General features: G+C 57.2%; 3 protein-coding genes across 3 annotated transcripts; 2 read left to right on the top strand and 1 right to left on the bottom strand.

The window, feature by feature from the left end:
- Positions 1 to 2,952: 2,952 nt before the first annotated feature.
- Positions 2,953 to 7,158, top strand: NCLIV_014270 (conserved hypothetical protein; the record flags this gene model as incomplete). The annotated part of the gene is made up of 1 exon (XM_003881617.1): positions 2,953 to 7,158. The coding sequence occupies one exon, from the start codon at positions 2,953 to 2,955 to the stop codon at positions 7,156 to 7,158; it is 4,206 nt and encodes a 1,401-aa protein (XP_003881666.1).
- A 1,344-nt stretch (positions 7,159 to 8,502) lies between these two features.
- NCLIV_014280 (putative methionine tRNA synthetase) lies at positions 8,503 to 13,712 on the bottom strand (the record flags this gene model as incomplete). Its single annotated transcript, XM_003881618.1, has 5 exons — positions 8,503 to 8,874; positions 9,316 to 10,005; positions 10,441 to 11,131; positions 11,550 to 12,080; positions 12,400 to 13,712. 5 exons carry the CDS (start codon positions 13,710 to 13,712, stop codon positions 8,503 to 8,505), a joined length of 3,597 nt encoding a protein of 1,198 aa, XP_003881667.1.
- Positions 13,713 to 17,299: 3,587 nt separating this feature from the next.
- Positions 17,300 to 26,550, top strand: NCLIV_014290 (conserved hypothetical protein; the record flags this gene model as incomplete). The annotated part of the gene is made up of 5 exons (XM_003881619.1): positions 17,300 to 22,702; positions 23,073 to 23,174; positions 23,346 to 23,421; positions 23,808 to 23,889; positions 24,207 to 26,550. The coding sequence occupies 5 exons, from the start codon at positions 17,300 to 17,302 to the stop codon at positions 26,548 to 26,550; spliced, it is 8,007 nt and encodes a 2,668-aa protein (XP_003881668.1).
- Positions 26,551 to 27,267: the final 717 nt, after the last annotated feature.

Here is a 27,267-nt window from a genome sequence, read left to right on the forward strand (position 1 = left end):
CCGGTTTTCCGGGTGACTCAAGAAAGCAACGGGACTGCAGCGATTTGGGATGACGCAAACGAATCACCTGAACGGGATGCAAAGCGAAAACTCGAGAGAGAACGCGGCGAGGAAGAACGAATTGACTCCAAAAGACACGCCACAAGCAACCGCCAAGCTCTCTCCTCGGTCGTCCTCGCCGTGCCGAGTCTCCCTTCTCATCTCCTCTTCGCCGTGCAGTCTTTCGGTCTCGCAAGCTCTACCCTTTTTACCCCCTCAGTCTCTCCCTCTCCGTGGGCTCCTCTCGCCTTCTCGTTCCTCTCTACTTTCTTCCTGCGTTTACTCTTTCGCTGCGTTTAGACACCACGACATTCGGCGGCGGAGCTCGGAGAAAAGAAAATGTCGAGAGCAGAGAGAAAGCGAGACAGTGCGGAATGGGAATGGCGAATCGGAAAGAATCAGGAAAAAAGACGAAATGGAGACGGAGGGGCGGGCAGGAAGAGGAAGTCGCAGGAAAGAAGAGAGAGCGGCAAACAGGATACTTTAGCGGGGATAAACGACGGAAACGCGAAGAAAGAAAATAAACCCGGAGAACGGGGAACAAAACGAGCGTGGCAGAAGGAGAACAGGAAAGGATGCCCAAGAAAATGAAAGAGTTGGTTTCCTGTACAAGGGACGCATCGAAGAGGAACGAGGGATCGGTCGTAGCTCGACGGGGAAGGAGGGGACCGAGAAGAAGGACAGATGAGTATTACAACGAAACCGAAATGGTCTTCAATCTCCACGAAGATCGCGTTATCCAAACTTCCGCAAACTCTTGTCCCCACAAAGGCGGAAACCCTGTGAAGTCGAAGAGGTCAAAATACTTCGTTCTGCGCTCCTTCTTCAACCCATACCCGTACCATCAGCACATCCACCAGTATAAATGGGAATCTGCTTTATGGGCATACTGATTTTCTATATATATGAATGTGTGGATAGAGGTACGTACATGTAAGTAAATGTATATAATATGGATAAACAAGCATACATGCGTGTGCGTCCATGCTTGGGGACGAGCATGCACAAGTACGGTCGAGGGTTGATTTACGGTCCTCGGCACAGGAGGGAGAAACTCTGCGTTTTATCTTAGGAGAAAGGCTGTTCTGCGAGACGGACACACCCACGGGACAGCGAAGGTATCCCGTGAGCTCTGTTTTATCTCCTGGATGTTTCGCGCGCCAGCGAAATGCGTTGCTGAAGCAGAACTTCTGCTCAGAGGCTCAGTCGACAATTCGAACCGGGCTGATTGAACGTAAGGGTCTCCGACTATGAACTGAGAGAGACATGCGGAAGTTTTTTTCTCTTGCGGGTGCGTGGAAAAGAGAAAAAAGAGAGGAGACAAGAAAGAGGCGACGAAAAAAACAGGAGTTTGGAAAGAAAAAACTACCGACGAATCGAGTGCTCAAGCATGCAGAGCTGGCCCCGCGAGGGAGAAGGCGGAAGGCGCAGGAACGGAGGGTTTTGAGCCTTCGACTTTCTCCCTGCTTCCATTGGAGAGGAAACAAAAAAGGAAATGACAGTCTGCTTGACCGGAGGGCGCCGGAGACTCGAGACCCCGCGCGAAAAAACGGCCCGCACGCGAAACTGGGGAGGCGAAACGGAGCGAAGCACGCGCTTGAGCTGCGCGCCGAGGAAAGCAGCCGCAGGCGAGGAAACAAGAGGCTCTCGCGGGAAATGGGAAACGCGGAGAGAGACAGGAGAGACAGGCGAAAACGGACCAGACCGGGAAGGTCTCTTGCCTTGAAAACGGAAAAAACGACTCCCGGCGAGGAGAAAGGAGAAACGGGGTGTACATACACACACTCTTCGCAACGCATGGGGGGGTGGTCCCTCTGGCGTTGCGGTGTATGTACACCTCATGCGGCGCGCGAAAAGAGTTCAAGACACCGCCACCGACCCGAAGCGGGTTTTTGAAATGTTCGACGGGCGCAAAGAGGGCTCTCTTTCCAGTCTCTATTTCCTTCTTTAGCTCGTCATCTTGTCTTTCTCTCTGGCTTTTCCACAAGCGAGTATCTCCGGAAGCTCCTCGCCTGTCCAGACACCTCGGGGAAGGCCTTGCCTGCTGCTCGCCTCTCTGCTCTTCTTTGCTCCCGTCCGGGAATCCGACTTTGTGGGCCCTCCACGTGCACTCTGCCAGCTGAGCAGTGGCATTTTTGCGAGATGCGAGGAAGGTATACAGAGCTTCTGATGATCCTGTTCTTCGCATAACCGCCACGTCGCCCACCGTGCGTCTCATGCTGAGAGAAAACACGAGAACGACAAAAACCCAGTCGTCGCTTTTTCCTCCACCTTCGCCCCGGCTGGATGCTCCACGACGCAGCTGTGTGTGCGCCGTGTCTTCTTGTCAACAGTATCTCAAAAAAGGTTGGCGCCCCAGTGAAGAGAAAGACTCGCAGAAGAGAGACGGCGACGTTTCTTCCCGAGGGAGACAACTGCTGCCGATCTTCTCACGGGGTCCCCTCCACGGTAAACTCGAGCGAAGCTCTTCCCCGGAAACGCCCCGTGCTGTTTTAAAGGCCAGGTGTTTTGCTCCTCTCTCTTGCATCTCCGGCGTCACGAAATTCCCTCTTTTCTTCGCCCGTCTGGGTCTCGTTCCCGCCCCTCGCTTTTCTTCGCACCAACCGCCAAAGAGACACAGCTACCTCTCACGCCGCCTCCACGGGCGTCGGCTTCTTTGTTCTCTTCTGCGACACCGGCCTGTTGAAGTCTCTCTGCGTCTCCTCCACACCTGGCTCTCGAGCCTTCTAGCTCTCTGCTCTCAGGTGCCTGTCTCGCCTTTTGAATCTCTTCTCTCCTCCCGTTAGTGTTTCTCCTCTTTCCTCCGTGTGTGTGTGTGTGTGTGTGTGTGTGTGTGTGTCCATTCTTCCCGCCGTCTCCGCCTCCCCGACTGCCTGTCCCTCTCTCTCCCTCTGTCTCTTTCTCTGCGCGACAATGCCGCTCTTGCCTCAGAGGAACGGGCCTCATCTCGGGGCGTCTACACCGCAGTCCGGGGAGCCGCAGGCTCTGAATAAGACGGAGACCCATTCAGGCATAGATTCACGGAAAGGCTCGCGCGCCCCTCCCTCCTCTCTCGCAGGCCTCCCGCCTGCAGGCAGAAGAAGCGGAAGCGGAGAGCGTTTTTCTCTCTCGTTCACACACACTCGAAGCGAGAATCCTGCCGCCGGAGAGAAAACCCAGAGGGGCTACCCGCCTGCCCGCGCAGGCCTCCCTCGCGAGTCTCGGCGTCCGCAGCGAGAAGACAGTTCCACGAAAGTGCAAAGTGTCTCTCCTCAGATTCCTTCGCTCCTGTCTTCCGCCACAGTCTTCTCTCACCCTGTGCACGCAACGTTCGCCTCGCAACTTCGCGCGCCTTCTCGCAACACGTCCCGAACGCGTGTCTCGTCTTCACTCGGCCATCTCTCGCCTGTCGCCTCTCTCGACCTCTCTGGTTGTGCGTTTGAAGGCCAGCCTCCAGCGCCGGATCCACGGACTTCTCGCGGCTTCGCGCGCGGAGAACGGGACAGGGCGTCTCCGCGGGAGAGACGTCCAGGCCTCCCACCCCACACGCAGGACCTGAGGCGAGCAGGTGTCTCCTCGTCACCCCACAGGAGCCCCACGCCTTCGTACCTGAACCCAACTGTCTCCTCGCGTCAGCGCTCCTTGTCCCGGAGGTCCGAGGAGCCGCGCAGCGGAGACAGTTCTACATCCCGCAGCCGCTCGACTTCCAAGTCCCGCGAGAGGCCCGCGCGATCTTCACAGCGGCAGACTTCGCCCTCGTCTCCCTTCGCTCTTTGTTCGTCTTCCACATCGTCGCTGTCTTCCTCTGCGCTCCGCCTTTCCAGCGTCTCTGCAACTCCAGGGGGGCTGCCGCCGCTTCCGCCCGCGTGCCGCTCTCGGCCGCTCCGAGGGCGAGACGAAGAGGGCGAGGGCCTGCGTCAGAGACGCTCTTCGCATTTAGAAAGCTCCTCGCGCGTGCGCTCTTCTTCAGAAAGGGAATGGCTTCGCGTGGACGAACGCGCTTCGCTGGCGAGCCGCAAGACACAGCCACAGAGGCCTCTCGGCGAGACACCCGAGGCCGGGAGGCGGGAGGAGAGACCCGCAGAGAGGAGGTCCGTGGCGCGAAAGGGCACGGAATGGGAAGACCAAGGAGAGAGAACCGAAGGCAAACACGAAGGGAGAACAGAAGCGCGCGAAGCGACATGCGGGAGAAGAAGCGCAGAAACCGCGGGCTGGAATCGCGAGGCGCGGCACAGCGCTGGGCGAGATGTCCATCCAGCGAAGCCACGGCTTTCGTCCTCGTCGGTTTCCTCGCGAAAAGAAGAGTGCGCACAGTTCGAAACCCCGTGGGCGTTGGGTCCGCCGTCAACGCCTCGCCGTCGGTCTTCCTCGTCTTCGTTTCTTCCGTCGTTCGCTTCGTGTTCGTCCCGTCGCACAAAGGAGGGAGTCTTCGAGGAGATGGAAAGCAGGCCGAGGCTCGGCGACCGGTCCTCCTCGTCACAGGAGGGCTTTTTGAGAGATGAAGGCGAGCAACGGGAGAGCGGCATGGCGCACTCCGAGAGGGTGTCTTCCTCTGCGGCATTCTGCAGAGAAGACGCACAGCCCCGGCTTTCTGCGTCTTCCCGTTTCTCGTCGTCTGGGCACGTCCGCGGAGATGCCCGTGAAGAAGCGGGAGCTCGTCCTTTCCAGGAGTATGCGTCTTCCGTTCCCTTTTCGTCTTCTCTTCGCCAGGCTGTCGGACCTCCCTTTCAGGTGCGACGGAGCAGTACCGAGGAGACGTCAGCGTTCGAAGGGCGAGAGGCGGTGTCTATGGAGCCGCAAAAGGAGAAGGAATGCGAGGCCGAAAACCTTTTGCGACGGAGCAGTGCCGAGGAGACGTCAGCGTTCGAAGGGCGAGAGGCGGTGTCTATGGAGCCGCAAAAGGAGAAGGAATGCGAGGCCGAAAACCTTTCCTCGAGTTCCTGGCTGGAGAGTGATCCTCTGTTTCGCGAGCTCTCGGCGCGCGACGCGTCCGCAGTCCGCGAACTGCCTGTCGATCTCCTGCTCGCGGACGACGAGCCTGCGGCGCCTGGAGCCCAGAGCCCCAAAGGGTCGCCTCGCGGTCGACAAACGGAGACAGGGGTCTTCGCGGCCGGAGACAGCCGTCTATTTCTGTCGCAGCAGCACTCAGACGACGGCCGCGAGGTTCCCACGCGCTCAGGAGACCACAGAAAAGACGAAAAGGCAGAGACAGGGGAGAGAAACGAAGGGAGACTGGAGCCGCCGTGTCTCTCCAGAACCGGAGAGAACCGAGACGCGTGGGGCGAGAGCACACAGGCCGTCCGCGCTGCGGTGGCGGGCAGCGGATTCTTCTCGCTCTTTTCTCGGCAAACCGCGCCGGCAGAGCGCGAGGCGCACCCTGTCCGGAATGGCGAGGCGCGTTTCTCAGTCGCGGCCATCGAAGCGGAGAAAGAAGCAGATGTCGCAGAGAGTGGAGGACGAGAACAGGATAGGGAAACGCAAGAGGAGAGGGCAGACAACGAAGCGGAAGGATCCAATCGAATGCTCGACGTCTCTCCCAACTATTCGAGACGCTCACCCGGTCTCGCCTCTTCTGCATCCGCGAATGCCGTCAGGACTTCTCTTCCGCCTGCGTCTTCCTCGGGAAGCGTCTCGAGAGAGAGATCAGATCTTCGTTTCGCCGCTCGCCCAGCGTATCCTTCTTCGCTCCCCCCTCCGCCTAAGCGAGGAAGCGTCAGGGCGGAAACGCTTGCCTCGTTAACAGGGGCCGGGGCGTCTTCTCTGATCCCCAAAGCGAGGCCTGCCTCGTTCGCCTGTCCAGCAACGCAGAGACTCGCGCAGCCCAAGACTGCCTCCAAACTCAGCTTTGCGCCTTCTTCCCTCTCTTCCCTCCTTTCTTCTGTCTCTGCGTCGTCGGCTGTGCCGGGTGTCGTGGGCAGACACCAGCGACGACCAGAGCGCGTTGCGGAGGGAAGCGGCGCAGAGAGACGTTTGGAGAGGACGGGTGAGGCGCGTCTCGTTGGACGGCTCTGCTCGTCTGAGAGCGTCGATCTCGATCCAGATCGAGACGGAAACGGCCTCGCGCGACCTCGCCCGAGAGAAGGGGCGAGCAGACGAGAGAGAAGAGAAGACGAAACTTGCGAGAGCGGGGAGTGCGTCTCCCCCACTTCCTCAGCCGGTCCGACGAGAGAGGCACGCGGGCGCGACGCCGACAAGGCGGGAGCAGTGGCGGGCGACTTTTTCGTTTCTTCGTTTTGTTCACTTTTCCGGCGGCCGTTGGGAAACGGGGCGGCGCGTGCGCCGTCTGTCGCAGATGCGAAAGGTAGAGAAAAATCAGAAGTTTCCAGTCTCCGCCTTTGGCGCCGCATCGCGCGGAGAACGCTCACGATTCTTCTCCTCCTGTGCCGAGTTCTCACCTCCTCGTACGACTCGCTCGTCGCCCACGGCGGCGTGCGGGGCATCATCGCAACTCTCGACAAGGGAGAGAAGGGACAAGCAAGCGGAGAGAAAGGCGAAGAGAAAAGTGGAGAGGAGAGGAGAGAAAGAGGCGAGGCAGGCGACAGAGGAGAGGTCGCAGAAGAACAGAACGCGGCTCCGGGGCAGGGAGGGGAAGGCAGTCGGAGACGCGCAGTGGAGAGGAAAGCTCTGGGAAGCGCGAGAGGCTACGCGTGCCGAGAAGGAAGGAGAGAAGAGCCAGAGAATGGAAGTGACAAGTCTGGGAAGATGGAAGAAGCGAGACACCGAGAGGCAGAGCGAGGCGGGCGGCAGTGCACAGGTGTCGTGCCGGCGGAGAGCCTCGCCTCAAGGGCGCAAACGCCGAAAGGGGAAAAAGGGAATCGTGCGACTGACTTCTTCTCTCTTCTCGTCTGCAGGCGCCGAGAAGGCGAAAAGGAGGTCAAAGAGAGCGGCGAGCCGGGTGCCGGGAATTCGTGGGGAAACGGGACGGGAGAAGAGCGAGAAGACGCGTCGGGCGTCAGCGAGAAGGAAACGAGAATTCAAGAGATCGAGCAGGCATCCGGACGATCTGCGACAACGGATCGGGCATCTTTCCTCTCGTCACCCCTCTTCTACGTTGCAGTCTTTTGCTTCCTCGGGGCGGTTTTCTCGTTCCTAACTCAAATCGAATCCGAAGATGAATTCGTCGACCTCGACGTCATGTAAAGCGGAGAGCAGCAAACGCAACGGCAGAGGCAGGATGGACGCCGATCGTGGGTTTCCTTTCGTCTCCCCGGCTTGTGCGGGCTGTGTATCCGTATATCTCCCTTTGCGTACCAAAGTATCTGTGTGTCTCGAGATCTACATCGAGATGTGTATATGCATAAGGCCGTGCATATCTGCATACAACTCTTTAGACTGGTGTAAAGACAACTACAGAGGAAACCGCCAGGTGCATGCGGTTCCCCTCTCCACACACGCGGCGAACAGAGAGAAAGAGATACAAAGCGAAAGAAAACAAGGGAGAGGAAGAAAGCAAAAGAGACAGAACAAGGGAGAGGAAGAAAGCAAAAGAGACAGAACAAGGGAGAGGAAGAAAGCAAAAGAGACAGAACACGGGAGAGGAAGAAAGCAAAAGAGACAGAACAAGGGAGAGGAAGAAAGCAAAAGAGACAGAACAAGGGAGAGGAAGAAAGCAAAAGAGACAGAACAAGGGAGAGGAAGAAGACAAAAGAGAGGCGGTAGGTGCGAGTTGAAGGGTTGGGTGTTCCCGAGTGAACTGAGGGTCTGGTCCAGTCGAAATAGCGATTGTTCGGCTGCTTCCTTCAACGGGGGGAGTGGCGAAGATCGCGTCAGCGAGACAGGGAAGATGGATGTGGATCTTAGACTTCTTCCCCGTTCAGCAAGGTTGAACATCGGGGCTGCGCAACACGCACCTGGCACCGCCCCCGGTCTCTCGCCTTTGAAGGGAAGGCGAAGCGTGGATTGTTATCGCAGCAACCTTCAGCGAGAGTCTTGGATCCGTCTCCCAGCCTCCGAATACGCTCCATAACAAAATGCGCGCGTCGAGAAACCGACTGTCGAACCCCCCATTCAGAGATTTGGTGCAAAGAAGTTACAAGAGCTTCCGTACAAAGCCGGAACCTCGATTAAAAAATCCCCAGCGAACACTGTCACTATCCAAAAGAGGCGGAGTTCAATGTCTCACTAGGATTCATGTTTGCTTGGAAGCTGTAGCAGTTAAAACAGATACACAGCCCCACAGACGCACACTGGTTCTCCCCGACAGTCTACAGGCACTACATATATATGAATTTACATATATATATATATATATATATATATATATATATATATATATATATATATATACGTACAATACAGGGTAGAGACAGCGACGTAACACTGTAGAAGAAACAGTTGTATACATACATTCCACCATAAACAGAAAGCCAGATTTGCATACCTATAGAAAGACAGCCTCACGCATGCACATGAAGAGTTGTGTGCCTTTGGGTTTTTGGTTGGAGGTTCGAGTTGTGAGATTTATTTTTCTTCTGCTGACGGCTTTCAGCCGAGCGGCGGAAGAATCTGTTGGGGTGTCTCGACAGCCCATCCGCCTTCCAGCATGTTTGCTTCTTTCGGCTCGTTTCGTGCGTCTCGGCCTCGCCTGTCTCGCTCGCTCGCTTTTCCGGATTTTTTCCCGAGGGTCCGGAGCCGCGCAGGCACCCGCAGCTGCTCGAAGATCTTGTGGGCGAGCCCCGGGGAGAGCGGCGCCAGCAGCAGAGCGAATCGCCGAAGGAACTCGCATAAAACAAACAGAATCGTTTCCAGAGACGCGCGCTTGGAATCTCCACGCGACGGCGGAGGCGAAGCCGAAAGAGAAGAGGGGGAAACAGGCGAGACCCTAGGCGACGATGAGGTAAGCAAGCGCCAAGGCGCCTACAGAGCGAAACCAAAAGCAAACAACATGCAATCGGAGCGAAACCAATCCACGACACATCGCAGGTTTCGCTCCAAGCACACCAAAAATGCCGCATGCTGAAAACCACGCGACATGCACACACCCTCGCTATGTCGCATATCTCTTCTCCGTCTTGTCGACATAAAAATATATATATATATATATATGCATGTATCATCCCTATATATATATATATATATATCTTCCTATCACGGAAGCGGCATATTCGGGCCTCGCATCGCTGTCTCAGAGGCGTGTCTCGCCGCTCTTTGTTTCTTGGTGTCTCTGGTTGTGTAGGTCTATCTGTGGTGTATCTTCCATCGGGGCGACGCGCCTCTCTCCCGGGGGCAAAGCAAACCCCGTCTGTTCTCTCTTCTGCGCGCCTCGGCAGCCTTCGATGCGTTTCTTCTCAGCCTCACCAGGCGGTCGATGAACGCATTCGCTTCGCCTGCTAAGCGCAGGAGTTGCCGCGTGTACAGGTGGAACTGCTGGGTGTGCATGTACGCGTCGGCGGCGCGTTGAAAGTCGAGGATCTTTTGTAGAAAAATCCAGCTTTCCTTCTTCAGCTCCTCGCTGACTCCAGCATTTTCTCTCGCTTCGTCTCCCCCGTATCCTCGCGCAGGCTCGCTCGCCGGCGCAGGCTCGCTCGCCGGTTCCGGCCTTTCTCGCCCCCGGCGCTCGCCCCAGTCTGCGGATGTTGTCTCCGTGGCTGTCTCCGTGCCCGTCTCCCTTTCTTTCCGCCCCGCGCTCTGCAGGCGCCTCTCGATCCACAGCGGCCGCCGTGGCAGAAGGCCGAGCTCGCCCGCCGAGCTATTTTTCCACATCAAACCCATCACGCGAAAAAGCAAATTCCCAACTGTTCGCTGCAACAAGACGTAGACGTCGTTCACAGAGACGCTCTTCTCGCTGGAGCCCATACACTCAGGAAGCGAAGAAGAAAGCGAGGAAGAAGAAGAAGCGAGAGAGGAACACAGAGAAGAAGAATGCGAGGAAGAAGCGAAAGACGAAAGCGTTGCTCCTCGTTCCGTCTGCTCCACGGAGGCAGGAGACGCGACGAGGAGAGTCATGTCTTTCTCGGGCGACTTGGCATGCAGAAGAAAAAACCGAACCTGGAAAAGGAAACAACAGGCATCCATTCCTGTGGGGGACGAGCCGAAATCCAACAAATGCTCGCGCTTCCTCCACGGCCTCCCCGCCACTGACTCCAAGACACGCGTGTCCCCTCACGGACTCTATGGCTAGTTTATGCTACCGCGTCATTCCTCAGGCGGAAAGCGATTCAAACGTAAACATATAAACATACACACTTACAAATGCATATATACATGCGCATATACATGGACATGTACATTTGCATATCTATATATATATATATATATATATACATAGATATGTATAGAGATACATGCCGACACATGCATGCATTGGTAGGTGTGTTGAAAAGGCGGAGTAGGAGGGGAGTAACACAGAGTCGACGCATGCAGAAGCGAGCATGACTGTCCCCACAAGGCTCGCACATTTGCACTTTTTTTAAAGCGACTTACGACATCAGGGCCGTACTGGTCCACGAGGCGCCGAAGCGCCGCACTGAGTGAGTTCTCGCCCGACCAGGGCGCGGTCGCCTCTCCATCTTCCGCTGCATGCTCTCGCCGAGTCCCCACAGTGTCTCCCTCCAGCCTCGTGTTTCCTCCCTGTTCGCGGTTCTCTCCTCCCTCGCCTTTCTGCCAGGTCTGCCGTTCTCTACGTCTCGTACACCCCCGCCCCTCTTCTTCTCCATTTTCTCTGCTGTCTCCTCGAGTGTCTCCTCGAGTGTCTCCTCCGGTGTTTCGCCTTGTTCGTTTTGCTTCTGTTTCGTCTGCCTCTTCTCCCTGTCTCTGTGCTTCGCCGGTCGCCTTCTCGCCTTCTAGGGTTCGACGCTTTTCGTCTTTCGCCGTGCCCACGTCGAGTCGCAGGCGGCCTGTTGGTGCGTCTGTGCGCCTCTCGCCCGTCCTTTCCGGTGAACCCTGTCGGCACTCCACCCTCCGTTCGCCGAGAGCGGCTTCCCGAAGCGCCGACTGCGCCGCGGGAACTTTCGCCTCGGCGCTCTTTGACAGCTTCTGGTTTCGGCCGTCCGTCCACCAGCCGTGAACGAGCAGTCGCCTGGGGAGCGACAGGCCGGCTCCGAGAAGGAGCGCCGGCAGCAAAACGCCGTGGAAGCGCAGGATGTCTTTCCCCAGAACTTGCAGTGCAGGAGGCCTGTGGAACCGCGCAGAGAACGGAACCGAGACAGAACTGGGCACGCCTCTCTCTCGCGCGATGCGAAGCGCGGAGGCGCGTCCGAGACCCAGACGCGAATGTACAGAAACGAGAAAACGCGAAAGAGACGCAGGCGCGAGAAACAAACCGAAGACGATGGGCCCCCGAGGGGCTCTGGAGGCCAGCTCTGGGTGCATGCATGCATTCAGGAAAGCAGATGTATCGAGTGGAAAAAGAACGGAAAACAGACACAGAAGATGTATCCTACTCAGTCGCGTTCACGTACACCGGATGCGTTTGCCTGACGCGCGTACGAGCGGCAAGAGGCCGAAGGTCCGAAAACCGGGAACTACGAAGCGCCGAGCACCAGCTAAAACCGGCGGTCAGGATTTACCAACCCCGCCAATCGGCTGCTCACCACCAAGTTCGAAAGCGACGCGAGTGCACGGCCGGAAAGCCCGCAGCCGTCAAATAACCGACGATGGCGTCAAACCACACATACACCACGTTTCGCTGTGAACGACAAGTTGAAGAGGCGAGAGACGAAGAGGCGAGAGACGAAGAGGCGAGAGACGAAGAGGCGAGAGACGAAGTCGGAATGGCGAAGGGAGAAGGAAGAAAAGGGAATTCATCGAACTCGCAGGGCGGCACGCGCAGGCCCCATACCGCTGGAGTCTCTCCACTCTGGAGCCTCGCCTCCGTAACTGGAAAGGTTTCGTTTGGAGCCGCGTGGAGCGGCGAACGTGACGCTGCCGAGTCTGCAACGCGAGGCGAGAAGGAAGAAGACGAAGGCGACACTGGAGAAGAGTGGAAGAGAGGCGGAATGGTGTAGGTTGAAGTGGGGCGGGAGATCGCGAGGTCGCGCAGGCCGCCGTGCTCGACGAAGGACTTAACTTCCTCAAGGCGACTCGTCGGGGAGATGGAGAACATGTCGGGCGACGCGTACAGCCTAGAAGAAAACGGGAAGAAGACGGGGTGAAACACGCGCATCATACACCACGCGACTCATAAAAGAGTGAGAGGAGATTGGACAGAGGCCAAGGGGAAGGGATGGCCCACGAAAAAGAAAAACAGGCTTCTCCCGTCCCCCAGCAGGAAATGACGACTAAGGGAAAACGCGTGCACTCCAAAAAGATGAGAGCACGGGAACCTTGCATTCACGAGAGAGAAACAAGCTCAGCATACCCGTAGCTTAACAATGCGTGCTGCAAACCCCGACCGTCGGCGCTACGGACTGCTCTGTCAGAAACCTGGCATGACCGTCCTACTTTAGTAGAGCGTCTCTGAAGTGAGTCAGACGGAAAAAGTACAGCTCTTCTCGTGCTTCTTCTCGTGCTTCTTCTCGCTTCTTTCCGGCATCGACAAATCCCTCCTCAGGAGATGAAAAATCTCTGAGGGAAGTCTCTGCGTCGCGTGAAATGTCAACCGGGGCAGAAGGAAGGGAGGCAGCGGAGACAGAGCCAGGCGAATCTGGCATTGGGAGTCGAGCGCCGTGTGAGATGTGCGCGCCCCATGCTTGCTCTTCTTCCTCTTCTCCGATAAAGTTAAGGCCCCCGAGTTTCTCTCCCGATTCGGACCAAGACGAAGGCGAGGTCGAGGGAGGAGAGGAAGCCGAGGTTTTGTAAATAAGCCCCTTCTCTTCCAGCATTCTCCAGAGTGTCCATACAGCCCTCTCGTGTGTGCTTCGTGGAGTCGCCAGCGCTTTCGCCTCTTCGCCGTCGCGTCGCCGTCTAAAAAAGAGTTCACCGCCTTCTCTCTCTCCAGTCGTGTCACTTCGCCGTCTCCCCGCCTCCTTTCCACGTCTTGCTGAAGTTATGTCTTCCTCTTTTGGATTGCTAATCTCAGCATCAACAGAACGAAGGCCGACTCTCGCATCCTGAAGGCGCTGCTTCCTACCCGCTGCCTCTGGAGGAGCCGCGCCTCCGTGAGGCTCGATGCGGGCCCCAGCAAGAATCTCAACCGGCAAAGAAGAAGACGAAGAACCGAGAGGCGTGTTGCCTTTGCAAGTCCGGAAGAACTGCGAAGGGATTGCGGGGTACGTGAGGATATGGAGCCGCCGCAGCGTCGAGAGGTTGTAGCGGGCAATGGAGTCGACAAAAGCTTCGACTGCGTCTTGAGAAAAATGTGACGAAAACGAAGAACAAGGAGAGGAGGAAGACGGCGGAGACGATGGCGAGGAAGCAAACGACGAAAGGGGAATGCTCCTAGCTGGAGTCACCCTCCTTGCTGCTAGCTCCCCGTCCTCGTGGTTGCAGGCGTCTTCGCTCATCCCTTCCCACTTTCTCTCTTTTTGTTTCCAGTAAGACCTCCACGCCGCCTCAGCTGCGCGCACGACTTTTCCTCCGTGTTCATCCGCTCCTGTCAGAAGCACACATCCTGTTTCCTCGTCTATCCTTCCTTCTCCCCCCGGCCCCGCGGGTGTATCTGCGATCCGCTGATCTTCTCCATTCCGCCCCTCTGAGGATTCGGACGGCGTTTCTGTTTCTGCCTCGACAGGCGAATCGTAGAACCCCTGCTGCGAACGAGCAAAGCGCACTAACGTATCAGCCAAGACGCACGAGTACGCGTGCCCCAGGTGCATGCGAGCGTTGCTGTAAAAGAGGGGACACGTAACGAAACGGTAATCTCTCCAGGCTGCGTCTCCCCTCCCCTTTCCCTCCTTGGCTCTGTCCTCTCTCTCTTCTCTGTCACGTTTTCTCCCTTGTGCTCCCTCCTCTTCTCGCTCTCGTTCTCTGCCTTCTTCGCCCTCGTCTTCTTTGTGGAGATGCAGCGACGAAGCGTCACGTGAAGGCGCGAGAGATGTGACCCGCGGCGACGCGCGAGCGAAGCGAAGCGAAGGCAGAAGCGCCGAAGAAAAGGACGAAGAGGGAAGAACGAGGGGCGCCGAAAAAGGCAGAACTGGCGTAGAAGCCTTTCGTCTGGGGTGCGACGGACAACGGGAACGGAGAGAAGAACAGAGGCGGGGGGAGAGAAAAGAAGACCCGCGACACTGAGCGGCAAACGCCACCCCGGACGCAGGAGGCGCCTGACGCAGAGAGAAGCACGAGGACGAAGCCAGAGAAGAAGAAGGAGACAGAGACAAATGGGGCAAATGGGACAACGCGTTCCCGAGCGACAAAGAAGACCGGCAGAGGCTTCTCGGGGAAGCGTCGAAACGGTGCGGGTCTGTCACAGAGGAAGAAAGATCGGGAAACGGTGAGAGGATCCACGAGGCAGGCGGGGCGAGGCCGAACGCAGAACCGCATGTCGAGTTGTACAGCCCCGAGGATCTTCTGTGAGAGCTGGGCAGCGACCGGATGACGCAGGCGTCCCGGAAGGGAGACGGAAGCACACGTGAAGCGATCGCGCGCTCGCAACGTTCTGTCGACTTTCGCGTCTTGCCAAGAAACACTCTTCTTCTGGATCTTTTTTTCTTTCCTTTCCGCTCTCCGCTCCTCTTGCTCAAAAACCATCCCGCCACGGCGCACACCGGGACAGAGCCGAGACCGCTCCAGCACCTCTCCAGGGGCTGTCGCTGCGCCTCTCTCTGCCTGGTATGCTCTCTTTTCTCATCGCTGTCTTTTCGTCTTCCGCCCCAACCGGCCTGGTCACTGCACGGCCTCGCTCGTCCTCCCCCACCTTCGTCGCTCCTGTCTCCGTTTCTTCTGCGTCTCTGCAGGCTGCCGGCGCCGACCGGAAAGCGCAGTGGGGCCAGCGGGCGCCGGTTGGGCGAGGAGACGGGGCGAGGAGGCACACCTGTCGGCCGCGCTTCTGGCGAGACGCGAGAGGCTGCGCCGTCTCGAAAGAGAAGCGTCAGCGCGAGGAGGAAGGCAAGGACAACGCCGCGAAGCCGAGATTTGTGCGGCAGGGTGCATCCTTGGCGCGGAAGGCGAGGAGCGTCGCCGCGCAAAGAGAGAAGAGAATCCATTTTCGAGACGGAGAGATGGTGCTACGGCCAAGGCTTCATGGTGGCGAAGAGGAACGAGAAGGAGCGAAGAAAAGCGAAGTCTCCTGAGAGATGCGGCGAAAGGCAAAACGGGGAACACGGCGAAGACTTCCAGCAGGCGAGCAGGCCTGACCCGTTGACATGTGGTTGGAGGCGGAAGAAAAGGGATAATCTGGAGACCCTGCGAAAAGAGGGAGAAGGGCCGAAAAGGAAGGAAAGAAAACAGCAAGTGGCGATGGAACTGACGAGTCGGGAACGGCGAGGCGACCGGCAAAAAAGATAGAAGATCAAGAAACCTGCATCCCTTTCTTTGCCTCTCTGTCCTCCGAGACTGAGAGAGAGAGAGAAAAAACCACTCAACACTTGCCTGTCTACAATACAGGAATGCAGACTCCGTCACGTTTTTCTCGGGCGGCTCCTCCCGGAGTCACGGCGCACTGTGCATACACCATGGCAGCGGCATGGCACGCGGCGTGTATGGGCGTGTATATTTGTTGCCCGTTATTGATGCAAGCGCATCGTGGAGAGGAGGTTTACACAGAAGATCGTGGCAACGAGGAAGGTTGTTTCGCGCGTTTTTTGTGCCCAAAGTTGGCACGGAACGGCAGGCGCGGTGTGTCGGTCGGGGCGAGATGTGTTGGGGGCGCAGAGAACGAAGAAATAGGGGGAAACTCTTCTGTACATGGTCTAATCGATCAGTTTTGAGAGACCACAGACCCCGTCGGTAAGCAGAAACTCTTCGTGTCTCTGTGTGTTGAGAGAGGGAGAACAGTGAGCAATATCGACGCGGGTATGCCACGAGGTTTTCGCGAGACAGCGGGCCTTGCCAGGATTTTTGGCGGGCATGAGCCTGTCGGCATAGTCGTCCGTCGAAGCGCAGGTTTTCTTGTCTATTCGCCTCTTGTCCCGTAATCGCCTTTGTCCTTTCTCCAAGAATACGCTCGTTCATCTAAGAGGGCGAGGAAGAGGGAAATGGCCAGTGTGCTTCTCACGGAGCTGCTCCGCGCGCGTGCATGCACGAAGGAAAACGGGAGAAGACCTACACACAAAAAAGCTGTGTGGACGATGCTCACGCCGTAACTACGTGCTGGCCAACGTCCAGCGACAAGCAGGAAACTTTCCAGGTCAACCTGAACCCCTCAGTCGATAAGTTCCCTCTCCTTTTTCCGACAAAGAAACGGCCGAAGAAGAAACACTGTTTTCGTTTCTTCTAATTCCGGGCTCCACAACCAGGCGAAGAGCGTAACCCAGATTTTCAGACTCTGTGAGGTGTACGTACACCCAAAAAGATCGCGTTCCTTCGCGGCGAAACGCACGGAAAGTCCCTTCTTGACGGGGCAAACAGCGACTAACTGAGGAAGGCGGAAACGTGGGAGAAGCCTCGTGTCTGCTGCTCCTCTCTGGAGGTTTTTTCGGGTTGCCTAGAGACGAACAGGAACTCTTTTCAGCGGTGGGCCTTGCCTGCCTCTACCGTCTAAATCGTTGAGACTCGCGTCGCCTTTTTGCCGACCTCTCTCTCTCCATCGAGGCAAACCCTCCTCCTCCGTCACGAACGACGAAAACGCCCAGTCGCGCTGCTTCTCTCCCTGCTGGAGGCCGTCTGCTCGCGGATGGCGGCTGTGGTTCTCGGGAGGATTCGACGTCGCTCCGTCTTTCCTCTCATCTGTCTCCTTCCGCTTTTCGAAGCGAAAACGACGTGACACCGAGGCCGCGGCTTTCCCAGAGGTCTACCCTTTAGGACGAAACACAAGCGAAAAACGCGAAACCCGTTCCTCTGCCGTCGCCGTCCACTTCTTTCTCCACTCGCGTTCGCTCCCTCCTCTGCCGCATTGTGGCCCATTGCAGTCGTTAAAGCTGCGACGTCTATTCCCTCTAGCATTTCGTCTCTCTCTTCTCTTCGTTCACTGCGCTGTCAACCTTTTCCTTCCGCCCCCCCCGCCTCGCTGTCGACTCTTCTGTCCCGCTCGCGGTCTTCGGTCCTCTGGTTCCTGTCCCTCCGTCTTCCTTTTCTCTCCGTCGTCTCTCCTCCCCTCTATTTCGTCTGTTTCTTCTCAACCGATTTTTCCCCTCGCCCCGGTGCTTCTCTCCTCTCGTCTCCTTCCTTTGTTTTCCTCTTTTTTCGTCGCGTTCCTCTGCTTCTCAGAGTCCTCCGCGCTTTTCTGCTTTTTCCTCGCGCTCTGGGTTTTCCTGTCGCCTCTTGGTCCGTCTCCCGGAACATCCCCTTCCCGCCTCAGCCTCTCGCCATGTGGCTCGGCCGGCTGGTCGCCAACGTCCTCAGAGACGACTCTGTCACGCCCACAAACCGCGAGGCGAATCCCCCGCCAGAGCCTCCCAGTGTCCCCACTTCGGAGCGCGCGTCCTCGCCCCATCGCGCGAGAGCCTCCGGCGCCTTTCCTTGTCCACTTCTCCCGTCGACGCCGTCTCCCGACTTTGCCTCGACAGAGGCGCCATCGCTGACTCCTGCCTGCCTCCCTTCCTTAACGCATCTGTCTCCGTATGTCCCTTCTCCCCCCGCGTCTCCCTTCTCTGCTGACGCCCTTTCTGCTCAGCCAGCGTGGGGACGACCTGCGACAGAAAGAGCAGAATGGAGAAAAGCAGCGAACAGCGGAAGAGGGTCGAGCAACGAAGGAATCGAAGGAGACGGAGACGCGTGGGCCTTCGAGGATTTCGATGTCGACGGTGACAGCCCCAGCAGTGCCTTGGCGCGGGAAGCGACAGGACCGTTCTCTCATGAGGGCCGAGACGAAACCCAAGCAAGTGTTCACCTTCCATCGTCTTCTGACCCGCAACACAACTACGCCCTTGGGTCGACTCTTCTTCCTTCCTCGTCTTCCGCTCCGTCCGCATCTTACGTTCCTTCCGGTTCTGCTTCTTCTCAATCGTCCTCTCTGTATCCCGCCTCTTCTGTCCCGTCTTTCTCTTCTGCCCCGGCGTCTTCAGCTTTTCCGTCTCACCCGGCGCCGTCCCACGCAGACTCCGTGCCCGCAGCGTGGGGCTGGGACGATGATTTTGAGGAAGCGCCGGAAGGGGGTGAAGCAGAGAAAGGTGAGCACGAGGACTTCACACCCCAGGAGACGCCCGTCCCTGCGTCGCACACGCTGCGCAGGACAGAAACCCCGGAGGCGGCGCGCACGCGATCTCCCTGCGCGTCGCCAGGCGCTCCCCTGTGTGCAGCAGTTTCGACCCTTCCCCAGGAAGAAGGGACGCGAAAGTTCGCCGAGGAAGAGCGGGAGAAAGACGCACAGCGCGAGACAGAAGGAGATACGGCACTCTCCCCGTCCTCGCCTTACTGCGAGCCTCCTGTCTCGTCCGTGAAACCAGAAGAGACCGAGCACGGCTCTGTTTGGAACACAGATCTCGACCTCGAGGCCGAAGGAGCAGATAGTCTGGAGGGGAACATCGACGGAAGTTCGTCCTTCTCTTCGCTCGTGACGAAAGACAAAAGTCTTTCTGCGTCACATGCACCCCTTGTTTATGCTGCCTCGTCTCCTTCCTGCGATGCTCCTCTCCCTCCTTCTTCTCTCCCTCCTTCTTCTCTCCCTCCTTCTTCTCTTCCTCCTTCTTCTCTTCCTCCTTCTTCTCTTCCTCCTTCTTCTCTCCCTCCTTCTTCTCTTCCTCCTTCTTCTCTTCCTCCTTCTTCTCTTCCTCCTTCTTCTCTTCCTCCTTCTTCTCTCCCTCCTTCTTCTCTCCCTCCTTCTTCTCTTCCTCCTTCTCTTCGACCTTCGGTTTTTTCTCCTTCCTCTCTTCCTCCCTCTTCTGTTCTTTCTTCTTCCGCGAACCCACCGCTGTCTAACTCAGTCTCTCCTGTCGATTTGGGCTCTGCTTGGGACGTCGACTTCGACTTTGAAGAATCTGCGCACGGCGCGTCTTTTGCGGGGGGCGAACGCAGAGGAGAGGAGACGGAATTTCGGGAATCCGCAGGCAGCGCAGATCCCGCCGAAGCCCTCGAAAGGCCTACCAGCTGGAACGTGGACTTCGCTGTAGAGACACCCGAGGACTCGAGTCGCGTCGCAGAAAAGGGAACTGGAGAGGGGCAAAAGGCGGGAGGAGACGAGGCGCGAGCCGGAACCCGCCCGGACGATGGTCTGCCTTCGTCGACGTTCCAGGAAGAGGTACTCCTGCCTCCCTCGCCAACACTCGACAGAGAGAGTTTGGTTTTTCGCGCAGAGGCGCGTGTCCCCGACGCTCAGGCGGAGCCGAGCGCGGGGCCCAGGGGCGAGGAGAGGGCGGGTGAAAGCGTGGAAGAAGCAGATGCGGCGCGAAGCAGGCCGAACGCGCTCTCTCAGTCTTCTTCTCGAGCAGCCTCCGTCGACATCTCGCCTTCATGGAATGTCGACTTCCCCCTCGAGGAGTCGGGTTCCCACGCTTCGCACCAGCCTGTTCCAGAAAGCGAAGGCGACGGCAGCGGGGAAAGTCGAATTGGAGACGGAAGAGGTTTGTTTCCTCTGGGCGACGCGGTGGAGCTTCCCAGTGAATGGGACGTCGAGTTTGATCTCGAGGTGCCGGGGGAGGCGCGCGACGGGCCGGACGAGGGAGAGAAAGACAAACACGTGGAGGATCCGTCAGAGCGAGAGGAAGCAGACGCGTTTCCGCTGGAGAGCCCAGAGAGAACTGCAGAAGGATTTTGGAGCGGTTTCGAAATCGACTTGGCCAGTGCGCCGCCTTCGCCTCACACTGGAACAGCAAGAAGACCAGACGAGCAAACGGCAGAAAAACGCCGAGAAGGGGTTGAGAACGGAGACCAAGAGGGAGAGAAAGAAGGCGAGAACAGACAGAGTTCAGGTGACGGTCTTAAGTCTGTTTCGGTGGACGTCGCTGCTTGGGATGCCGATTTTGATGTTTCCGATACTTCTGAGGAGCTGCGCATAGAAGAGAGAGACGAAGAGAACTCGCAGGCACAGCCGCGAGAAGGAGGGGTAGAAGAAGGGAACAAAGGGTCAGGGAGTGGGAACAGATTTCTCCGCGACGAGCGAGAAGGAAGCACTGGAGACCGTGCGGCCGCTCCCCTCAGAGAGCGCGTCGCTGCGCCTGAATATCCGTATGCTGCTCCAGTAGGACGTGATGAGGAGACGGCGCGAGGCGCAGAGAGAGCGGGAGAACACGAAGGAAAGCGAGAAGACAGTGAGGACCAGATCTCTTCCCTTCTTGAGGAGGGAGGACAGGGAGGAGCCGAGAAGGCGCCACAGGCAGCGGAGCTTGACTTCGAGGCCTGTCTCTCTCCACGGCTTCCTGCGGCGGTGGCCGCGGACGGCCGTGGCGAGGACGGAGCAAGCGAGAAGGGAAACGCACTGGCAAACAGTGCCGGAGACGAATCGAAGGACGAAGGCCTGCATCGCATGGAAGACGCGGAGACACCCAGACGGGAGAGTGTCGGTCTCGGTCAATCCAGATTCAACGGAGAAGAGACGCCAGGCAAAGGAGCCACCGCAACGAAAGAAGAAGAGAGCGAAGAAGCCGGCGACGGAGCGAACGAAGAGTTCGAAGAGGACGGGAATCGTTTTGGGAACGTCGAGGACAGGGGAGATGGGCAAGGAGGGACTGTTCGTTCTTTGTTTTTCGAAGAAGACGGATTAGGAGAGAACGAGATGGAGCCGGCACAGCGTGGAGAGCAGGGCTGGGCCTCGGAGAAAAATCTCTTCTCTTCGAACTCCCCTCGTTCGTCTGCAGGAACTTTCGCCTGTCGTTCACCTCAACAACTTCGGCCTCCTCCAGGACAGTTCCAGGGCTCCTCTCCGTCGCCGTTTGTTTCTCTCTCTGTTCCCGTCCAAAAAGACGTCTCCGCTCTTTTCGCTCCAACAACGCCGTCTCTATCTGTAGATGGATCCTCTACTTCCCTTCCCTACTCGGTCCCCGCCTCAGACCGCGTCCTGCCTCCTTTCCCCGAAGAAAGAGTTCCTTCCCTCTCTTCTTCAGTGCGTGCTTCTGCCTCTTCCTGTCCTTTCTCTTCCTCCTCTTCCTCGTCCTCGTCTTCCTCTCCTTCCTCTCATGCCTTAACCGATGTGTTTCCTGTCTCGCTCCACGGCCGCGCTGGTGCGCCTGGAGCTGAGGTGGTGGGAGAGACAGAGGAGGAACAGAGGAGACACGAAGAAGAGCGAGACCGAAAGAGAAAAGAAGATGAAGAGAGAGAAATAAAGCGGCAGGAAGATGAAGAGAGAGAAAGAAAGAGACAGGAAGATGAGGAGAGAGAAAGAAAGAGGCAGGAAGAAGAAGAGAGGGAAAGGAAGCGACAGGAAGATGAAGAGAGAGAAAGAAAGAGGCAGGAAGAAGAAGAGAGAGAAAGAAAGAGGCAGGAAGATGAAGAGAGAGAAAGAAAGAGGCAGGAAGATGAAGAGAGAGAAAGAAAGCGGCAGGAAGATGAAGAGAGAGAAAGAAAGCGGCAGGAAGATGAAGAGAGAGAAAGAAAGCGGCAGGAAGATGAAGAGAGAGAAAGAAAGAGACAGGAAGAAGAAGAGAGAGAAATAAAGCGGCAGGAAGATGAAGAGAGAGAAAGAAAGAGACAGGAAGATGAGGAGAGAGAAAGAAAGAGACAGGAAGATGAGGAGAGAGAAAGAAAGAGGCAGGAAGAAGAAGAGAGGGAAAAGAAGAGGCAGGAAGAAGAGAGGGAAAGAAAGAGGCAGGAAGATGAAGAGAGAGAAAGAAAGCGGCAGGAAGATGAAGAGAGGGAAAGAAAGCGGCAGGAAGATGAAGAGAGGGAAAGAAAGCGGCAGGAAGAAGAAGAGAGAGAAAGAAAGCGGCAGGAAGAAGAAGAGAGAGAAAGAAAGCGGCAGGAAAAAGAAGAGGAGAGAGAGAGGGAGTTTGAAGAGCGAGAAGCGGAGCTGAAGGCAAGCATTCTGCAACTTCAGAGAAAATACGAAGAGTCTGTTGAGCGGTGGGCGAGAGAGCGGGAAGAGCGAGAGGGCCGGTTAGCGCAGGAATGGGAGAGGAAACTGCATGCGGTGGAAGAGACGAATCGGACTGTCTTACTTCAAGAGAAGTCTCGTCTGAAGCAATGTGGGGAGGAAAACGCCAAGTTGAAAATGCAGGTTGATCAGCTGTCACGCGACGTCCTTTCTCTCCAAGCCCAGCTTGTTGTCTCAGAGGAGGACCGCGAGAAGAAGCAGCGGCTGCTCGAGACGATGAAGAAGCGAGAGGAAGAAGAGAGGGTGCACGAAGAGAGAGACACGAAGAGAAGAGAGGAGCTTCGGAAGGAGCGCGAAGCGTTCTTCCTTCTTCTCGAGAGAGACAGAGAAGACTTGAAGAAGCATCTCTCCCCTGCTCTCTCAGAGCTGCAGGAGGGCCTCCAACGATGGAGACAGCAATGGGAAGGAAGAGCGAAGGAGGCGGCGGCGATCCGGAGGAGAGGAGCCGACGAAAACGCTCGGCTCGCGAGCGAACTGATGCAAGTGAAGGCAGAACTCGATCAGGAGAGAAGACAACACCGGGACAGGGTCACCCTGCTCTTCAAAGAAAAAGAAGGTTCGTGGCCTTTTTTTGTGCTGCGAGAAAGAAAGGCATGCTTTTCCGGGGCTGAGCCGCTCAAACGAGGAAATTGGAAAGTCGTCGATCGATTTTGCGGTGCCCCTTTCCTCAGGCGAGTTGCAACAAGAGCGCGACGAGCGGCGGCGCCTCGCGAGACAGCTGCAAGCGGTTCTGCGCATGCAAGGAAAGTTGGAGCGTGAGAAAAAACCGACGGCGAGCCAGCCTCACCTCAACTGCATGAAGGCGAGGAGCTGCCAGGAAAGAATGCTCTCCTCACACGGTTGCCTTAAGAAGCCCAGCTTTTTTGCTGCAGTCTCATGAATACTCACACCTATGCATAGTATTCATTTACAGCCATCTATACTCCTATATATATATATATATATTTGTATAGCCATGTGTATGTATGCGCATATATATATATGCAGGTTTGCGTGCGTGTATATGCATGTGCGTACATCTAGAGATATGCATATATATGCGTACATGCATCTATGTTTGTTGGGTTTCGTTTGCCTATTTTTGTGCATAGAACGTGTCTGTGTGCATGCAGGGAGTGACGAGGAGGGCGCCGAGATGCAGAAGAGCGTCGAGGCGATTGAAGCGAAATATTTTGCTGCTGAGCTGCAGAGATGCAGGTGCGTCTTCTCCACGATGCATGCAGGGAAGGAAGCCGATGAAGAAAAGAACGGCGAGACGCGAGCGGAAAGGTAACAGAAAGACAGCGAGACAGAAGAAGAGAGCGAAGGCGAGAGGAGAGACGAAGACGAGAGAAGAACGGAGCGAGACTTCCGCGAGTGTTTTCCGTGCTTTTCCGTTGGGTGCATGCAGGTCTGCCATGGAGGCTTGGAATGCAGAGAAGGCGGATCTTCTTCGTATTCACGAGGAGCGCGAACGGCAATTTGCGGTATGTTCCTCTCGTCTCTCTCTTCCACCGCGAGAGACGCCGGGCTCCGCTGTGTGTTGTCGCCGCAGCACGATTTTTTTGGGAGGTTTTCCGAACTCCCTTCTCTTGTGTCGGGTCGTCTGCGGTGTCCGCGTAAATCCATTTCTGCGTTTTCTCTTTCCCGCGCGCCGTGACACAGGCTTTCTCCTGTGTTCTTTTCACTCTCCCCGTCGCGCGGATGCGGGGTTTCCTTCGTTTTTCTCAACTTTTGCCGCGGGCGGGGGGCAGCAGAGCGGGCGCGCTCCGGTTCTTGCCCTAGCAAGCTGCGCTCTCAGTCTCGCGTGCCGACCGAGGGACTTACTGGAACAGTGTCTTGTCGAAGTTCGTTGTCTTTCTGTCTCAGGAAGAGATCCAGTCGCTTGCGGCAGCGGGTGCGGAGGAACGCGCGTGCTGTGACAAGCTGTTGAAGGTCAACGAAGAACTGGCGCAGTGAGTGTCCCTGTCCGTTCTCTCTTTTCTGCTGGCGACCTGTCTGTACACTCGACAATGCCGGGTGCTCTGGCGTCTTCGCCTGCGCCTAGTTTCCTTTCTTCCTCTCTCCTTGGCTCCGTATATGTCGGTTGTTCCCGCTTTCGCGGTGGTCTCTGTTTCGTTTGTCTCTCTTTGTCGCGTTTTTCCTCGTCGGGACTCCACTTCGGGTTCTCTCCACCTTGCTCTCTTCCTCCTTTCGTGCCGTCTTTTTTTCGTATCCAGTGGGCTTTGTGTTCGCTCTCTGCGCTTCTCAGAGAGCTGCATGCAGCGCGGAGAGAAATGGAGAAACTGGAAGGCGCGCGCGAGGAACTGGAAACCAAGGAGGCTCTGGAGGAAGAAGAGAGGCGAGAACGGCTGCGGCGGCAAATCTTCGAGTTGCAGTGCGAGTTGCAGCAGCGAGAGAAAGAAAATGGTCATCTGCGCACGCTGTTGCGTCTTCTCGACCAAGAAGAAGAACCGCTCTCTTCTCCCTTTAACCTTCAGTCCTCCGCTTCTTCTGGCCCTCGCCAACCGCAGCCTGGCGTTTCGCAGTCGTCGCTTCCGGGTCCGTCGTCTCGCGCGGTCGACGGCCCTTCGAAAACCGTCCCCCACCTGTCTTCCTCGGTCCCTGTCCCGTCGCCTGTCGCCTATGCGTCGAGCGGCAGTGGTGACCGAGGCTTGAGCGGAGCGTCGCGGCCAGATCCAGCACAGGGAGGCCAAGTCTCCCTCTGTCCTGTCTCTTCGCAGGAGTCCCTGCAGACGGAGACAACACCTCCGGGGTCCGTGGACGCCTCTGCCCGCGCCCCCGCCAGCCGAGCAGCCTTCCTTGGACCCTCGTTCAGTCCTCTGCAAGCCCCACAGGAAGAGCGCATGGGCATGGCCGCAGGACTGGAGCGAGCGCGAGAAGAAGCGAGAGGAAGAGGCGCGCACACAGGAGACACTCTGGGCCCCGCCGCGTCTGCCGTGAGTGTCGCCTCCGCAGCCGCGGCAGTCGCCACCTCCCTCGCGCGCTCAGCCTTTGCCGGGGCCTTTTTCGGAGGACGCGAGGCGCAGAGCCTGGATGCCCTGCAGAAGCATTTGAAATTCCAGAGAGAGACCGAAGAGCGGGAAAGAATCGAAAGAGAACGACGAGAAAGAGAAGAGAGAGAACAAAGGGAAGTGAGGGCAAGAGCAGAGAGGGAAAGAACGGAAGAAGCGGGAGGGGTGGGACGCGAGACAGAGAAAACAGGATGGGAAGAAGATTTCGATTTTGATGAAGTGAACGACACCTTCGTCAACGGCGCAAATGACGACGGGGCTTCCGCAGTTTCCAGCGGGGGTTCTGGGATACGGGGCGCCCCGTCTGCAGTCCGTTCTGCATCCGCTCTCCAAAACGCAGCTGCCTGTACAGCTGGAGGTGAGCGGACGCTGTCGTGTCTCCCCGGGAGGCCAACGGGCCTTTCGGCACCGCATTGTCAGCCTGTCTCGTCCATTTGTCATCAAAACGCACTGACCATGCAAACCGCCTTTGCCCCTCAAGACCCGCTACAGAATAAAGAACAAGCAGGAGAGACGGGCGACCGGCTGTACGGCGACGTTCCGAACCAAGTACGGAGCTTGTCGACTCCACAGGCTGCGGGAGGATGGGGAAACGATCAAGATTTCGACTTTTCCGAGGACGAATTCACCCAAGAGAATGAAGAGAAGAACGCGGCTCCCCAAACCCCTTCGGCGGCCTCGACTTCACTGCATGCCTTTGTGCCTCACCGCACTGAAGATCAGGCGCTTCCTCCGTCGCTGTCGCCGCGCCTCTCCGCCGTGCGCTGTGGAGGATCTCTCGCGCCTCGTAGCCCCGACGCCACTCCCCTGTTGGCGCCAGTGTCTCCTGTCTCTTCTGTGGGGTTTCTCGCCGTTTCCCGGTCGTTGGAGCAGCAGAGCGTCAAGGACCCGCGTGGCGAAAGTGGGGCTCGGGATGTCACTGGAAATGAGCATCCGGCCGCATGCAACGTTGGTGTGGGTGCCTACGGGCAGACACCGGTGGAAGGAAAGCAAATTGGACATGAAAGACGTCACGATTTCGTATCTCAAGAGTCGTCTTGGAAAACCCCCTCCCTGGGACTTCCGCCTACCTCGGGCCGAGAGGAAACTCCTGCTTTCGCCCAACCCACAGAGCCACGCGCTTCGCCCACATACACCTCCGGGCCGTCGGCGCCGGGGCCGCAGGTGTCTAGACACCCCGCAGCGGGAGGCGTGCACGGGGGGGTTTTTTCTGCGGTTCCAGTTCCTGCACATGAACAGACGCGGCTTGGCGGAGGTCCATTCCGTTCGGCGGCAAGCGGCTTCGTAGAGGAGAGGCTGCACGCGGGATCCGGCGTAGGAGACAGCACGCATGCGTTTCAAAGTGTGTGTCGGGAGCCTGCCGACGTCGCTGCACTTCCCTCTAGCATGCAAATGCCTCCTTCGAACTTCCGGGCAAAGTGCACGGGGTCAGCTGAGTTCCACGCAAACGCCCCTAATTCAGCGGAGCCCGGCGTGCCTGCTCAACCGCCCCGACGGCTGGTGCTGGCGGGTCAGGGGGCGTCAAGGGGGGCGCTTGGTCCCGCGTGGGCCCGCGAGGCCGCGGTCCAGGACATAGACCTGGAAGACTTTCTCAATAGCTGATTGAAGAGGGAAACCGTCATTCGCTGCTCCTACTGGCATTCGGAGATGTCCTAGTGGCGTCTCCTCCACGGTCTTCCACGAACACCTTTCAAGGAATGTGCTTTAGACGCCATGCTCCACTGTTAAGGAGTGTCTAGTCTCATTCATGTGGTGTATACGTGGCAGCCGACATGCAGATTTAGGCATGTAGACTGTCTGATGTTCTCTGTTTTCATCTATTAACCATGGGAGATCAAGCGCCTGACGCCGAATGGCGTCCGTGTCCACAGTACCAAGCGAATCGTCAGTGATGTTTTCCTTCGTTAACACGTATACGTCTCCAAGGATACGCCGAGAGTTCTCTTTGTGTCTGGTTCGCCGTCAAGAATATGCATGTATACTATATAGATCTAGATATGTATATAGACACATGCATCAACGGACGCACACGGTTTGTGTACCTGCGTCTCATTCATCAGCCTTGGCTCGATCCTTTTGCCCCACCAACTGTGCGCATTCATGGTACGATGATGGCTCCGGTCGTCTGCAATCATTTTCATAATGCATAGGTTGCCGTTTTTCCTGACAGCGAACAATCATTCCGTCAGCCTCCATGAAGTCGCGATTTCCGAATTTTTCCGCGTGTCACGTCTGCTTGAGACGAAGGCGCACGGTGTTACTCCAGGATGCGTTTTGCTAAGTTGCCGACACTCAAGTGATGTCGAAAGCGAAACAGCC

This window comes from Neospora caninum, chromosome V (assembly GCF_000208865.1).
Source record: "Neospora caninum Liverpool complete genome, chromosome V".
NCBI lineage: Eukaryota > Apicomplexa > Conoidasida > Eucoccidiorida > Sarcocystidae > Neospora > Neospora caninum.